At 43.6% G+C, this 17,626-nt stretch overlaps 1 protein-coding gene across 1 annotated transcript in view; it reads left to right on the top strand.

The window, feature by feature from the left end:
* LOC141089658 (uncharacterized) overlaps positions 1–15,716 on the top strand; it is a 56,646-nt gene extending 40,930 nt beyond the window's left edge. Inside the window, exons 2-4 of the mRNA XM_073576142.1 lie at positions 516–596; positions 14,130–14,286; positions 14,399–15,716. Of these exons, the coding sequence (XP_073432243.1) occupies positions 516–596; positions 14,130–14,286; positions 14,399–15,716 (1,556 nt within the window). The remainder of the gene's footprint in view (positions 1–515; positions 597–14,129; positions 14,287–14,398) is intronic.
* Positions 15,717–17,626: the final 1,910 nt, after the last annotated feature.

Genomic DNA, 17,626 nt, shown 5'->3' with positions numbered 1-17,626 from the left:
TGTTTCGAGCTATTGGCTCTCGTCAGTGCAAAGTATGCTCTCCACAAGGAGAAACCTTGCCCCTTAGACTACAGGTCATATGGTCACGCAGATTCCTTGCACATCTAAATGTGATTGTCTATCGGGAAAAAAATTTATTAATGATCGAATCCACTTTAAGAGTAGGCTACAGCTTCTCAAGTGCTGACCGTACTCTACTAGAATGCGGATGGTACGTTGTAATGAATCCTAATTGTTTATCTGTATTGGGTTTGACGCAGGGCTGAGTTTTATACAGTAGTTCATTCCGGGATCCATATTTTGCACTATGATAGGCCCTTTTAATTATCTGTCTACTGTACCCACGTGCCAAAAATTGTATTTTTAGCTCCTCCGCTCGCCTCTCAAAATCAATGTCAGTAGAACAAATACAGCACAAGCAGAGGAACTGTCCAATAGGGATAGATTTCATCATATGCCTGGGGTAGCAGGAAAAGGCATGCATAAGTGTGTTCATTGATGTAATTTTCTGAAAGATGTCAGTCTGGATGGTCCCTACAGCATCTCTTTTAATGGAGACATCCAGGAAATCAGTTTCTTCTACATTCCAGACAAAGGTAAGGTGAATATTCAGGTCATTGTTGTTCAGAGTAGAAATATATTGTTGAAGGTCAGCAGATGTGCCCTGCCAGACAACAAAGATATCGTCGATGTACCGCGTCCAGAAAGGGATGTGGTCCATCGGCCTCTGATGGTCTGACAGGAAGAGGTCCCTCTCCCACAGCCTCAATAAACAGATTGCCATAGGATGGTGCAAAGGCTGCTCCCATGGCTGTACTCTGGAGCTGAAGGAAGAATGACCCCTTAAAGAAAAAAAATTGTCGGTGAGGGTGAAATCCAGTAGCTCCAACAGTAGTTCCTTCAAACCCACAGAAAATGAAGATGTCTCAAGAAAGTATCGTACTACTGCAATTCCATCTGGGTGTCTGATATTAATATAGAGGGATTCTACATCTGCTGAAACCAAAAGAGTGTCACCCTCCAAACACAAACTGCCAACCTTATGTAACAAAAGGTTTGCAACTAAGGGTTGGAGGTGAAAATCAATCCACTGATTTACATGCTCCAAAAAATTCCCTCTTCCTGAAATAATTGGTCGCCCAGGTGGTGTTGTGATACCCTTATGAATCTTTGGAAGAAGGTATAGAGTTGCTATAGTAGGATCATTTACCAGGAGTGCCGAAGCCAAATTTTGATGATAATGTCATGCTGTGTGGCTCGTTTTAAGATGGTATCAAGTTGAATCGAGTATGCTGATAAAGGGTTATAAGTACTATTTTTATAACAGGTGGTGTCATTTAACTGATGATACACCTCCCTTTCATACATCTTTTTGGGCCACAGCACGACATTACCACCTTTATCAGCAGGCTTCAGCACCACATCAGGTAGATTTTGAAGATATTTCAACCTAATTCTTTCCTCCTTGGTAAGATTATCACGTTGGATAAATCTAGGAATCTTAAGAAGATCTTCAGTAACCACCTGGATGAACAGTTCAATATTAGAACAAGATGACAGGGGAGGGAATTTAATGGAGCGCGGGCGAATAGAGGACGGAATCTTACCTCCATCATGTATGTTCAACTGTCAACTCCTCCAACATCCTTAGTGCATCCTGCTCTTCTGTGGGGAATAATTGATATAACTTGCTTTTGTAAAAATAACTTTAATATATCCGATACTATGGGTGATCATCAATTTCCATAGTCCCCAAAGGGGATGGGCCACTCTAAGCATAATACAGAATTCACACATGGGAAGAGCATACTGCCCAATATAAATGAACATGAAAAAGAATAAGATTAAAAAATCCTTTTATTAGACATAACATAAAACCACAAAATCATAGTAATAGTAGATGAAGTAGTCAGTGTTTGAGAGACAAAAAACAGATTCCCCAGAACTAATTCATAGCCAAGGCACAAGCGAAGTGCACCATAGGAAATGTTCCTAAAAAGAAGGAAGGCAAAAAAATGCCCTTGTCATGACCTCTCCCCATGTATATAAAAAGCACGTCTCTTTGAATCACATAAAAGTTCAATATATATACATGTCTAAGTGCAAAATACAGAGACTGCAAATAAGACTACACAATAGCCAACATGCATGGAGACGCCTGCCAGTGGGGCTGTGCCTTCCCTTCTAAATAAAGTGACGGTGCAGATCAAAGTGCCATATCGTGCTTACCCATATGGGTGAATATCTAAGTTCCAGGAACGTGCCCCGACGCACGTTTCGCCTGCCTGGCTTCCTCGGGGGGCAGTGTGGATAGGTATGCTAGCCACATCTAAATACCCTGCCTACAGGTGCGCGATATCAGCCACGAGGACGCGGCGCATGAGGGGCGAAGCTCACACAGGCACCGCGTCACCGCCGGCCCTCCAATGGCGGCGCTGGTCAGGAGAAATCTCCAGTGATGTCAGTGCCCAGCGCAGTCACATGAGGAGGCCTTGGGCAACGCGAGACTGTGGAGTCGCCCGTGCATGCGCACACCCGCGGCGGACATCTTGGTTTCTGGCAAACAGATGGGCACCAGTAACCGGTGTATAGCCAAATGTGATCTTACTAGTAAATCACATAGACGAATAATAAGATAAAAAATGTAAGGGGCGATGCAAGGAAACAGAAATAAGGGAAAAAACAAAAGAAATAGGAAAAACGGGGAAAGGAAACAAAACGGGAGAATATAAGGAAAAAAGGGGAGGAGGGAAAAGACAAGAAAAGGGAAGAGGGAGGGGAGGAGGGAGGGACCCAAAAAGGGAGGTGATCATCTGGTTACTGGTGCCCATCTGTTTGCCAGAAACCAAGATGTCCGCCGCGGGTGTGCGCATGCGCGGGCGACTCCTCAGTCTCGCGTTGCCCAAGGCCTCCTCATGTGACTGCGCTGGGCACTGACGTCACTGGAGATTTCTCCTGACCAGCGCCGCCATTGGAGGGCCGGCGGTGACGCGGTGCCTGTGTGAGCTCCGCCCCTCATGCGCCGCGTCCTCGCGGCTGATATCGTGCACCTGTAGGCAGGGTATTTAGATGTGGCTAGCATACCTATCCACACTGCCTCCCGAGGAAGCCAGACAGGCGAAACGTGCGTCGGGGCACGTTCCTGGAAGTTAGATATTCACCCATATGGGTAAGCACGATATGGCACTTTGATCTGCACCGTCACTTTATTTAGAAGGGAAGGCACAGCCCCACTGGCAGGCGTCTCCATGCATGTTGGCTATTGTGTAGTCTTATTTGCAGTCTCTGTATTTTGCACTTAGACATGTATATATATTGAACATTTATGTGATTCAAAGAGACGTGCTTTCTGTATACATGGGGAGAGGTCATGACAGGGGCATTTTTTTGCCTTCCTTCTTTTTAGGAACATTTCCTATGGTGCACTTCGCTTGTGCCTTGGCTATGAATTAGTTCTGGGGAATCTGTTTTTTGTCTCCCAAACACTGACTACTTCATCTACTATTACTATGATTTTGTGGTTTTATGTTATGTCTAATAAAAGGATTTTTTAATCTTATTCTTTTTCATGTTCATTTATATTGGGCAGTATGCTCTTCCCATGTGTGAATTTTGTAAAAATAACTTCTGAACAACAACGACCTTGCAAAGATGTGTAGATCTTTAACCGCCGTGAAAGCATCATAACCAGGTGTGGGTGAAAAAGACAAACCCCTACCGAAAAGAGAAAAATCAGAAACAGACAGCACATGTTGGCTATGATTTATCACCTTATTATCCTTCCTTTTAAATTCTGGTGAATTGGCAGCACGTCTCCTATATGGATGGTATGAGTGGTCATTTAATCTATTGGTGTCAGCTATAGCCCATGTAGTTCACGTCACAGAGGAGGCATTCAACGGCTCACTAAGTGATGAAACAGATATACTGGAAGGTGCCCTGTATAGCCTCGAATTACTCTTGGTTCTCCAATGATATTCTTTTTTCGGGATTCCCGAATTTTCTTAGCTAGTAAATCCATAGATTTATCCAATTCTATATAAAAAAGCTGATTTTTTTTCAGCAGGGCAACCAATCCTTAAGTCTGCTTGAGCTGTATCGATCAATTTGTCCAATTCAGCAATATTTGTGGTAGTGAGGTTAATCAAAATTTGCATAAGAGTCAACAAACAGACACTGAACGCCTCTTCCCATTTGATAATAAATTGTTTGTTGTCAACTGGAAAGGCAGGGGTGACCCGGACCCTCAACCCTCTAGGAATCATTTTATTATTTACATATTTTTCCAAAACCATTTTGTTCCATCAAAGCTTGGAACATTTAGTCAGCATTGTCTTAATGGAGGACAACCTCTCATCCCATCCATGATCACTTGACTGCTGTACATCAGCCCCACCGGTACCAATGACCTGCTCCATCTGGCTCAGCCAGGATTTCCCCTTCGCTTGTTAGTCCATCTTGAAAACAAACAAATCTGTGCAAAACACAGCAAACGTAAAATAACAATAAAGGATATTGACAAGCATAGTATACTGCAATTTAATAGAAAAGGGGGAAAAAGAACAGTCAAAACGTCCATCATAATATAAAAAGTGAAATAATCTTTATTAATCTCATAATTACAGACAGATGGAAAAAATGAGGCTAAAATAGTGTAGTGTACAAAACAGCATCCATAAACTACCACAGGGCAGGTTAGACCACGCTTATTAATGGAAACATCAGTACACAAATAGTACAATAGATCAGATCTGTCACCATTCCCATTTTATTTAGGTGTATCTATATAAATGGCCCACCCAAAAAAAGTTTGCCTCATCACTGAAAATAATGTTCTGTGTAAACTGAAGATCCTGTTCCAATTTTTGTTTTGCCCATCCTGCAAATTCAGCGCACCGATCTGGGTCATCAACCACTCCAATGTTATTTAATGTATCCATATAAATGGCCCATGCTGTAGATTCCTCAAAAGCAGACATGTAGCAGTTAGCATATGGTAACTGGTAGGTTTGCCAATTACGTCTCAATGGCTTGCACTCCTCTACTCTGGTGATTCTCACTCCTTGTACTGCATTTTTCTCCACAGAGATTGTACCACCCGGACCATGTGTCCTAGAAATAGTACCCATAACAGTGTGGTATGAAACCAACTTTTTATGTTTTCTGTTTTCTCTTTGTACTTTAGTATATAATATTGGAATTTGGATCCATAATGTTTGTCTAGTTTATATAAAAAATCTTTATTGTCACTAATGACTATATTACATGTTCTTAGTCTATATTTTTGCATTGTTATTTTCTTTCATAGTACTCAGGTAAAGGTCCTTGCTGACCGAAACGTCAATTGTACTGTGACACTGTAAATAAAATTTGTTATTTTTCACTTATCACCTGAGTGCCAAGTTTTTCTATATTGGGACATGGTTTAGGACTCTAGTTGTGCACCTTACTTTTGAGTGCCGCTATCTTCTAACTATATCCTTTAACCCTGACATAATGGGAGACTCTTACTATATTTAGGCACACTTTGGAATGTATTGCGCAGGGTATGACTCTCTTCCCACTATTGAGGCTTGTAAAGAGATATGTACAAGAATTATTGATTATGATGGATGGATGTCACTTTTGTCTGTCTTTTCTGTACCTATTTTAACATGTTTAGAGTTGCTTGTTAAATTAACAAAGATTTTCTAACCTGTCTGTAATATATACACTCCGTTTTCTCCTTTTTTGCAATGTTATTCTGGAGTTGTTTCTATTTTGTGTTTAAACTCTTAAGGACCAACCACTTTGTGGGTTAATGACCAGGCCTTAATTTTGAAATCTGACCACTGTCACTTTATGTGGTTGTAACACTGGAACGCTTCAACGTATCCCAATGATTCTGAGAATATTTTTTCGTGACATATTGTACTTTATGATAGTGGTAAAAATTTCTTCCAAATTTCATGCGCTTATTTGAGAAAAAAAATGTAAATTTGGCAAAAATTCAGAAAATTTCACAATTTTCAAACTTTTAATTTTTATGCCACTAAATCAGAGCGTTATGTCACACAAAATAGTTAATAAATAACATTTCCCACGTCTACTTTACATCAGCACAATTTTTGAAACATAATTTTTTTTTGTTAGGAGGTTATAATGGTTAAAAGTTGACCAGCGATTTCTCATTTTTTCAACAGAATTTACAAAACCATTTTTTTAGGGACCACCTCACATTTGAAGTCACTTTGAGGGACTATATGAAAGAAAATACCCAAAAGTGACACCATTCTAAAAACTGCACCCCTCAAGGTGCTCAAAACTGCATTCAAAAAGTTTATTAACCTTCAGGTTCTTCACAAGAATTCAAGCAATGTGTAAGAAAAAAAGAAAAAAATGAACTTTTAACTTTTTTTCACAAAAATTTTGCTTCGGACAACATTTTTTTAATTTTATCAAGGGTGTCAGGAGAAAATGAACGACAATATTTGATGTGCAATTTCTCCTGAGTACACCGATACCCGATATGTGGAGGAAGCCCACTCTTTTGGCGCATGGTAGGACTCGGAAAAGAAGGAGCACCATTTGAGGGTTTGAATGTAAAATTGGCTTGATTCGAGAGCGAACGCCATGTTGTGTTTGGAAAGCCCCTGATGTACCTAAATAGTGGAAAAACCCCCATAAGTGACCCCATTTTGGAAACTAGACCCCCAAAGGAACTTATGTAGTTGTATGGTAAGCACTTTGAACCCCCAAGTGCTTCACAGAAGTTAATAATGTAAAGCTGTGAAAATAAAAAATTATATTTTTTCCATAAAAATTAAATTTTTGCCCCAAATTTTTTATTTTACAAAGGGTAACAGGAGAAATTGGACCTCAAAAGTTGTTGTACAATATGTCCTGAGTATGCTGATGCCCCAAATGTAGGGTAAACCACTGTTTTGGGTGGATGGCAGAGCTAGGAAATGAAGGAGCACCACTTGACTATTTCAACGCAAAATTGGCTGGAATTAAGAATGGACACCATGTCGCATTTGGAGAGTCCCTGATGTACCTAAACAGTGGAAACCCCACATAAGTGACCCCATTTTGGAAACTAGAACTGCAGAAGTTTATAACGTAGAGCCATGAAATTAAAAAATCATATTTTTTCCACAAAAATTATCTTTTTGCCCCCAATTTTTATTTTCCCAAGGGTAACAGGAGAAATTGGACCCTAAAGGCTGTTGTGCAATTTGTTCTGAGTATGCTGATACCTCATATGTGGGGGTAAAACACTGTTTGGGCGCATGGCAGAGCTCGGAAGGGAAGGAGTGCTGTTTGACTATTTCAACACAAAATTGGCTGGAAATGAGATCAGCCGCAATGTTACATTTGAATATCCCCTGATGTGCCTAAACAGTGGAAACCCCCAACAAGTCACCCCATTTTGGAAACTAGACCCCACAAAGAATGCATTTAGATGCATGGTGAGCACCTTGAACCACCAGGTGCTTCACAGAAGTTTACAACGTAGAGCCGTGAAAATTAAAAATCACATTTTTTCCTCAAAAATCATTTTTTAGCACTAAATTTTTTATTTTAACAAATGTAGCAAGAAAAAATGGACCCCAAAAATTCACAAGACAAATGGTGGATACCACGTACCATGAGCTTCACAATACGATACCGACTGAACAAAATGGCATATTTTAAGTGCCAACTATTGTATACCTTCCATTATAGGAACCCCAGGATGCTGATGGGCCTATCTATGTATCCTACACATAGGATATAAGCAGTCGGTACGCTGATGAAGTTCAGACAAGGTAAGACAGTCACAGGGGGGCGCCAGCCAAGTGCAGCTTTGGGTGATGAAATGCAGCTCCAGCAGGGTGCCTCAGACGAGGAAAGGAGGTGCAAAATTGGATGAAACCCAGTCAGCAGGAGCGCAAAAACAGGGGATAAATTAGTAATCAATCCTCCTTTATTAAATCCAAAACACGTTTCAACAGGTAATTCTGTCTTCCTCAGGTGGCAATGTAAATGTGCACTGTGGGCAGGATATTTAAAGGGGCAGTGGCCAATGAGACATGACAAACAATTAGTTACATCATAGACAATTAAACACTTAAGCAAAATACTGTAAGTAAAAATATATAAGTATAAGATAATAAAAAATACTACTGTATATAAAAACAATCATGATAAGAAATACAGAAATAAAAAACTGTTCATGATAAAAATTGCAAAATAAAAATACTAAAATAATTAAAAACATCATAAAAGCAGTAGATGGATGTGGATTTAATAAAAGAAGATTTATTACTAATTTAGCCCCTGTTTTTGCGCTCCTGCTGACCTGGTTTCATCAAACGGTACACTGATGAAGGTCACAGTTGTATGACCGAAATGTTTAAGTCACTGTACTGAATCCGAAAAATATTCAGGATTGAGAGTCCTCAGTAGTTGATACCTTTTAATGGCTAACTGAAAAGATGGTAACACATTGCAAGCTTTCGAGACTACTCAGGTCTCTTCATCAGGCTATACTAATACAAAATCTGAAGTCACATATTTATGCACAATACAGCCTAGAAAAAATGCAATAGATAAGACAAGTGACGTGAAGCAGAACTATCAATATGGGAGAGGGAGAAACATAAATATAAACATTGGACCAGTTCATAGATAAGGAGTCCGGATGTTTTATGGTCCTCTGATTGGGGTCTAGTTCTGATTCTGAAAGAATCAGGGGCTGAATTACAGCGTGTGGGGATTGTTATGTCCTTATTGCGAGGGGAGCCGCAAGTTTGGGCATTTTCATTGCGTCCAGATGACCCTTGTTTGGTGTCAATAAAAGCGTTTTTTTTGTACTATGGGGTTAACATATGATGAGCCGGATCGGACCGCTACAGCCGAGGCTAACCTCAGACGGCTGACACAGGATTCTGGTGACGCTGAGGGATATTGTACCCAGTTCAGACGATGGTCTGCAGAAGTCAGCTGGAATGATCCTGCACTCAAAAGTCAGTTTTTAGCAGGTTTGAATGACAGGGTTAAAGATTTACTCATTGCATACCTTGCACCTACTACACTTGAGGCTTCCATGTAATTAGCTTTCAGGGTGGATAGAAGATTGAGAGACAGAAAGAATGAGGAGAAGGCTTCAATTTTGCTGGATCCTGTCTCTCAAGAGAGCCCCGTGGACTATGGGGAACTGATGCAACTTGGGGCGATGTCCTCTCGTTCCCAGGAAAGGGAGAGAAGGTTCTCTGAGGGGCTATGCCTTTATTGTGGTAAGATTGGTCCTTTTATTAAGCAATGTGAAGGTCGTATAAATCAGGAAAAGAAAAAAAAGGGTCAGAGTAGCCCTCCCGTTTGTACTGCATTTTTACGGTCCGCAGAAGTTTCTTTTTCTGGTAGTTCTATCTGTCATGGTCATACTATGGATTTTCAAGTGATGGTGGACTGTGGGTCTGCACTGAATTTGATCGATCAACAATTGCTAGACAAGTATAAGATTGAGTCTGTACCTTTATCATCCGCTTTTCCTGTAGCGGCGATTGATAACACTCCTCTAGAGCATGGGTGCATTTCTCGAAAGGTCACTGGGTTTCCACTTACTGTGAATATGGAGCACCAGGAATCTTTAGATTTGTTTGTACTTGATAAATTGCCTTTTCCAGTTGTCCTGGAGTTAAGGGCATGTCACACTAAGTGCTATCGCTAGCAATATCGCTATAACTTGTGACGTTATAGCGATATTGCTAGCGATATCGCTGTGTGTGATACTTACCTACAACCCGCTCCCCCGCTGGTTATCGCTGATTGCGCGAGAACAGGCTGGACTGTTTCTCGTCATCAGCTTCCTGCGGCGCTTCCTGCTGTGACGACGAGCGACGCGTGGAGCCGGGCGGGAGGACGCAGGATCGCCTGGTGTGACAGGTAAGTAGTGACCCCCGTCCCCAGCGATGTCGCTGGTGAGATCTGCCTGTGTGGCAGCTCACTAGCGACCACTTAGCGATGTACCAGTGATCCTGACCGGGTCATATCGCTGGTCGGGATCGCTGGTACATCGCTAAGTGTGACAGTACCCTTACCCTGGTTTAAAATGCACAATCCTGTACTGGACTAGTCATCAAATACTATAAGATCCTGGGGTCAGGAGTGTTATGGGAAATTTTATAATGTACATATCGCTGCTGTTGTGAAAAATGAGCTTCCTGAAGCCATTCAGGAATTCTGGAAAGCATTTTCTGAAGTTGAGTCATAAGCTCTACCACTGCATAGAGATTAAGATTGCACTATTGAGTTCGTCCCAGGTGCTACTCTCCCTAAGAGTCGTTTATTTAATCTGACGATTCCCGAGAGGGAGGCCTTAAAGGAATACCTGCAGACTAGTCTTGCTGCAGGTCATATAAGACCCTCCAAGTCCCCTGTGGCGGTGGGATTCTTTTTTGTAAAAAAAAAAAGATGAGGGTTTTAGGCCGTGTCTGGATTTAAGGGAGATTAATAAGATCACTGTACGCAATCCTTACCCCTTGCCGCTAATTCCGGATTTGATTAACCAATTAGTTGGATCCAAGTGGTTCTCTAAGATTGATCTCCGTGGGGCATATAATTTGCTGTGGATTAAAGAAGGCAATGAATGGAAGGCAGCCTTTAATACCCCAGAAGGTCATTTTGAGTGTCTAGTAATGCCTTTCGGCCTTACAAATGCTCCGGTGTTCTTTCAAAATTTCATCTTCGACATTCTGAGGCTGTTGATCGGTAGGAGTGCTATAGTTTATTCGGATGATATTTTGATCTACTCTCCTGATCTGGAGTCGCATTGGCAGAGAGTTTGCGAGGTTCTGCAGATTCTGAGAGAAAACGCACTCTTTGCTAAACTGGAGAAATGTGAGTTTGCGGTACAGAAAATTAGCTTTTTGGGGTACATTGTTTCCAGTGACGGGTTTAAGATGGACCCGGTGCAGGTTCAGACGGTATTGGAGTGGCCTAGACCTGAGTGCTTGAAGTCAATTCAGAGATTCTTGGGGTTTGCTAATTATTACAGAAAATTCATAAATAATTTTTCTGTTATCGCTAAACCCTTTACTGATCTGACTAAGAAGGTTTCCAATACTGTCCAATGGTCGCCTGAGGCTGTTAAGGCCTTTGAGCATCTCAAGGAGAAGTTTAGCTCTGCTCCTGTTTTGATCCAGACAAATAAGACTAAGCCCTTTCTGGTAGAGGTGGATGCCTCATCAGTAGGAGTGGGGGCTGTTCTGTCACAGGAGGGAGAGGATGGGGTACATCCCTGTGCGTTCTTTTCTAAGAAATTTTCGGAGACGGAGCTCAACTACGATGCTGGGAACTGAGAATTACTGGCTATTAAGATTGCGTTTGAGCATTGGTGACATTTTTTTGGAGGGTGCTAGACATCCTTTACAAGTCTTTACTGATCATAAGAATCTGATCTATCTGGATGCTGCTAAACGTTTGAATGCTCGTCAAGCTAGGTGGGCATTGTTTTTTGCCCGTTTCCATTTCTCTGTGACATATATCCCTGGGACAAAGAATGATAAAGCTGATGCTTTGTTTCGAAGTTTCTCCCCAGCGGTTAATGCTGAAAAGGTGGAATCTATTCTGCAGAAGCGGGTTGTGGTGGTGGCATTAGGTTCTAAGTTGGAAAATAGCATTCTTAAAGCCCAGCATGCGGTACCAACTAACACTCCGTATGGGAAATTATTTGTGCCTAAAGCCCTGAGGAGAGTTTTGTTTACTGACTGTCATGAGTCTCATTTGGCGGGTCATCCATGGATTGCCGAGACTAGAAAATCGATCTGTTAGAGTTTCTGGTGGCCGGGGTGGCTAAAAGAAATCGTCAAGTGGGTGCGTCAGTGTACCATGTACGCTAGGTCTAAGGTTTCTCATGCTCCAGCAGCAGTGTTCCTAGTTCCACATGGACACATCTTGCAATGGATTTTATCACCGACCTGCCAGTCTCTGAGGATTTCTCTGTCATCTGTGTTGTAGTGGACTGATTTAGTAAGATGTGTCACCTGGTCCCATTCAATAAATTACCCTGCGCTAAGACACTTGCCAGGGCATTTGTGAAAGAGATTGTCAGACTCCATGGTGTTCTCACAGACATTGCCTCCGATAGGGGACCACAGTTTGTGGCTCAATTTTGGCGTGCCTTTTGTGACAGACTTAAGGTTCATTTGTCATTTTCGTCGGGTTATCATCCGGAGTCCAATGGACAGACCGAGAAGAAGAACCAGGATGTTGAGCAGTTTTTGAGATGTTTTGTAGCAGACAATCAGGAGATGTGGTTGGAATATCTGCCATTAGCTGAGTGTGCTCTCAATAATCATACGTCTTCTTCAGCTGGGTGTCCTCCTTTTTTTTGTTGTTCTGGGAAGCATCCATCTTTCAATCCTTTTTCTAGGATTGGGGCGGCGGTGCCAGAGGAGGAGAGTTTTTCTGGAAATTTGGAAAGGGTTCGGACCAGTTTGTGCTGAATCAGGCTAAGGCCTCTTTCACACATCAGGTTTTCGCCGTCAGGCGCGATCCGGCGCTTTTGACAGAAACCGGATCCGGCAAAATGCAATGCCGGATCCGGTTCCCCCCCATTGACTTGCATTTGCGCCGGATCGCGCCGGATGGCCATGCGTTTCATCCGGTTTTCGCCGGATCCGGCAATGTGTCGCGATCCGGCGTCTGGAAAAAACGGCTACTGTAACGTTTTTTGTCTCCGGCGTAAAAGCCGGACACGCCGGATCCGGCACGTCCGGCTTTTTCACACAATGAAAGCCTATGAGCGCCGCAATGCGCCGGATCCGGCGAAAGCCGGATCCGGTGGCCGGATCCGGTTTTTTGGTCTGAGCATGCTCAGTAGCTCTGCCCACAAGACATATATAAAAGCAAGACAGTGGGACCCACAGCCACACCCAACATGCCACCCAAGAAAGCAACCAAGCGCAGCAGGAGAAGGCAGGAGACCACTGCAGCACCATCAGCACCACCACCACCCCAAATGGAGCAGCAAATGGAACATGCTGAGGAGGGGAGGCCAGCAGCAGATGAGAGATGGTAATTATCAAATCCCCCATTCCTCCAAACTAGGGCTATTGAATATCAAGATATTCATTGGCCCTTTGTTTCTCTTTATTCAACAGCCGCCCAATAGATGCAGCAGCAGCAGCAGCAATGGCAGCAGCTGGAACACCACCCACAGGCATGGAGTGTGGCCACCAGGAAGACAGCACATCATCTTCTGGGAGCCCTCCCTCGCATCGTCAGCGTTTGACGGTAAGTTTTTATTTCCAAAATCCATCATCTCTGTAATATATGTCTATTCATTGCCTTTTATTTCAAAACAGGATTCACAAGATGAAGAGGAGCTCCCAGAAGAAGAAGGAAGGGGTGGACAGACACCTGGAGTGGGCTCACAATTGGTAAGTTTTTTGCATCAAACGCAGAAACACAACATCACACTACACACAACACATAGAAAACAATGTTCTGCAGACCACACACAGCAAACAAATGCCTACATCCAAAGACATAACATTTTTTGTTTTCTTCTCTAGTCTTCCCAATCTGGTGCTCGGCCAAGAGATCCTCGCAGTGTCTCCCAGGGTCGTCGGCGACAGCAACGCGGCGGTCACCAGCGTGTAAGTATAAATATTTTTGCTTTGTTTTTTTGCACTTTTTATTTCATTTCTTTTGTGGAGGCTAATTATGTTATTTTTGTCTTTTTCTTTAACAGCCTTCACAGCATGCTCCCGACTCTGACGGTGAGGATGGAGGACTCGATGTGGACCACCTCATCGATCTCGTCAGAGAAAGGGAGTCGCTCTGGAATATGGCTGACCGCCGCCACGCTGACCTTATCGTTACCCGACGACTCTGGGAGGAAATCTGTTCGCTCCTTGTGGGCCGCTGGGAGGACCTCGATGTTCGGGCCCAGATTAAAGAGCGTAAGTATATACAGTACCGGTTGCTTGATGTAAACCAGTGTTTCCCGAACTCCAGTCCTCGTGGTCCCCACGGATCATGTGTTCAGGATTTCTATTTACTATGGAAATCCTAAAAACATGACCCCTGGGGACCATGAGGACTGGAGTTTGGGAAACACTGATGTTGTATACTAACCACTTTGTCCTTTCTCGTTTCAGGGAACAGAATTGTGAATCGGTGGCGGTCTGTGAGGGATCGTTTCAAGAAGGAGTTCAATAAAGAGATGCGGGCCCCGAGTGGATCTGGAGGACGCAGGAGCAAGTACAAGTACGCAGAAGCCCTGTCGTTCCTCCGGGAAACAATGGTCACTAGAAGGTAAATATTACACACCACATGTGAAAAAAAATGTTAGATGTAAATTTTTTTTTTCAGCCAGGGCCATACCATGTCAGTATTTTAATTGTTTTTTTTTCTCTTTATTCCACAGCACGGTGAGCATCACTCGGGAGCCTGCACGATTGGACCCTTCTGAGGCGATCCCTGAGGAGACCGGCACCGAGGGACACTTCGACCACCCCGGTACATCTGCACCTTCCCAGCCTTCCCACACATTCGACCCATCTGTCCCATCCACCAGCACAGGAGCATCGTGGCCGCCTACATTACATGAAGCTGCTGGTGAGGAGATCGCTTTCCCTTTACCCCACCCTTCTGCCCCTGCCACCTCTAGTACACCTGCGGGTACTGGGCGGCAGTGGCAGAGGGGTCAGGAAAAGACTTATGCGCCAGAGTTCTTGCATCTGAATGCATCTTTCCAGAACTGTCTAAAAGTCTTGTCAGAGCAAATCTCCGCAGGCTATCAGCAGATCAACTCCAGCATTCTGGAGGTGAAGACACTTCTGCAAACCATGCATTCAGAAGCAAGATCTTCGCCAAACCACACCTTTTTCAGGTCTGTTGTGGAGCGCATGGAAACGCTCTCTCCTGCCCAGCAGATGCATGTAATGCATTCATGCCACGCTGCTCTCCAGCAAGTTACCTCCCAACCTCCTCCTCCCACCACAGTAGTTCCTCCACCTGCACCCCCTCCAGCCACTTTCCATCCTCCCCCTCCTATTACATCTACACCCCCTCCAGCCACTTTCCATCCTCCCCCTCCTATTACATCTACACCCCCTCCAGCCACTTTCCATCCTCCCCCTCCTATTACATACCGTCCACCTCCCCAGCACCATCCACCTCCCCAGCACCATCCACCTCCCCAGCACCATCCACCTCCCCAGCACCAGCAACCTCCCCAGCACCAGCAACCTCCCCAGCACCAGCAACCTCCCCAGCACCAGCAACCTCCCCAGCACCAGCAACCTCCCCAGCACCAGCAACCTCCCCAGCACCAGCAACCTCCCCAGTACCTGCAAACTCCCCAGTACCAGCAACCTCCCCAGTACCAGACATCTCCCCACTTCCAGCAACCTGCCCCGTACCAGACATCTCCCCACTTCCAGCAACCTGCCCCGTACCAGACATCTCCCCACTTCCAGCAACCTGCCCCGTACCAAACTCCTTCCCCATACAACTTGCCATCAACATCATCTGCTCCTACAGTCCCTGCCCAACCCTCCACTCCACCACCCACCACCTCTTCTGCTTCCCACATGTCCACCCATTCTGTAGTTTTTTCCACACCTTCACCTCTAACTGTTCCTTCCCCACCACGATCCCAGTCCTCTCTCCACACTCCCAGTGTCGAAGTGTCCCGCAACCCCTCCAGCAGTATTTCCACCACACAATACACAGATTTATAATGTGTGTATTTAAATAAAAATGACCAGTTTTATGGTTTCAAAGCTTTATTAAACAAGTTTATTAAAATTTTAAAAAAGTTTACTAAAAAAAACATTTTTCAATAAAAGTTAAATTATTTTACACTGGTTGTCTGTCATTTCTTTCTGCGGCGAAAAAGGTTAAATACAGGGTATTTAAAAGGTGAAATGGTATTCAAAACTAGGTATATAACTGTGGGTAAATTTTAGCTTTTTGCCACAGTTGTGTTCCTGGTTGTGTTTGAAGCAAAGTATTTCACCTAAAAAGTTGTGTTTATTGTTGGTGATTTCCTAACAATGTACACAACTTTTGTTAAAAGGTGAAATACTTTGCATAAAACACAACCAGGTACACACCTGTGGCCTAAAGCTAAAAATACTAAGACCATAACAAGATAGCCAACTTTGGTTGGCAAAGGTATATACTGTTGGTCCAGAAGGTACACAAGTTTGGTTAGGGCACAAATCTTTCACACTCTGTCATCCTGCCAGTGTACTCTGCCTTGAGGTGACATAAAGTATATTGCAAAATTGTCCCTCATTACTGAAACGTCACAGAACTTCTAGTGGTAATGTCATGGTAATCTTGCAAGGTGGTTTCTTCAGAGGTGTCCTCAATGGAAATGGGTTCCTTGCAGATAACAAAATTGAGGAGTACCACGCACGCTTTGATCACCTCGTCCACAGTTTCTGTCTTGAGGTTGATCGCAGTCAATAGGACCCGCCATTTGGCTGTCAGAATACCAAAGGTACATTCAACCATTCTTCTTGCTCTTGTGAGGCGGTAATTAAAAATGCGTTTTGGTCTTGTCAATCCTCTGCTAGAGTACGGTTTCAAAAGGTGTTCTGACAGCTGGAAGGCTTCATCCCCTACACAGACAAATGGCATAGGTGGACCAGATGTTTGCGGCAGCGGTCTAGGTGGTGGGAACTGGAAGGTGTTTCCATACAGTTTACGCCCCATGGCAGACAGTTTGAAAACTTGAGAGTCATTGGAGCGGCCATAGGCCCCAATATCAACCGCAATAAATTTGTATTCCGCGTCAGCGATGGCCATGAGGACAATTTAAAAATATTTCTTGTAATTGAAATATTCCGATCCCGATCCAGCTGACTTTACAATGCGGATATGTTTCCCGTCCACAGCGCCCAAGCAGTTGGGAAACTGACATATCTGTTGAAACTTGTCAGCAATTTCAATCCACCTCTCTGTTGTGGGCTCTGGTAAAAACTCTTCAGCTAAGGAGTCCCACAGTGCACGGCATGTGTACTTCACAATTCCAGATATGGTGGAAATCCCGAGTCTGTACTGGAAATGCAGTGACGAAAGGGATTCTCCAGTTGCAAGAAATCTGTGGGGAATTAAAAAACAATAAATTAGTTTTAAATCACAGCATTACATACCAAAACTGACCTATAACACTTGGAGATACAAACTACCACCAACAAGATTGCAGTGAAAGTGTGCTCTGATGCGAGCATATCCAATAAATGTGGCTTACCTTAAAGTCACCATCAGACGCTCTGCGGGTGAAACAGAGAAGCGGCAATAGGTGTCCGCTTTTCTTATGAGGTGTGCAATGCGCTCCACCAAGTAATCAAAATTCTCCATTTTCATCCTAACATATCCAAAAAATTTATCCGGGTTTCGTCGAAGGTCCATGCAGAGTGTAGAATAGACCCCACGCGTCATTCTCTTGGCTGTGATGGGGTGGATCCACAAACGTCGTCTACGATGCCTGATGCGCTGCTGTCTCGCTCTCTCCTTCTCCAGAACAATCACCCTCAAACGATTCGCCTCCACTATGAAATCCGCCAAATTCTTCAAAATATTTCCAATGACAACATCCATCTTCGCCAGTAACTTGCTCTTCTCTCCAACCTGCACTTTC

Source organism: Dendrobates tinctorius, unplaced genomic scaffold, assembly GCF_039654945.1.
Source record: "Dendrobates tinctorius isolate UK_male_01 unplaced genomic scaffold, ASM3965494v1 ptg000046l, whole genome shotgun sequence".
Taxonomy (NCBI): Eukaryota; Metazoa; Chordata; class Amphibia; order Anura; family Dendrobatidae; genus Dendrobates; species Dendrobates tinctorius.
This window is presented reverse-complemented; position numbering and strand designations above follow the sequence as displayed.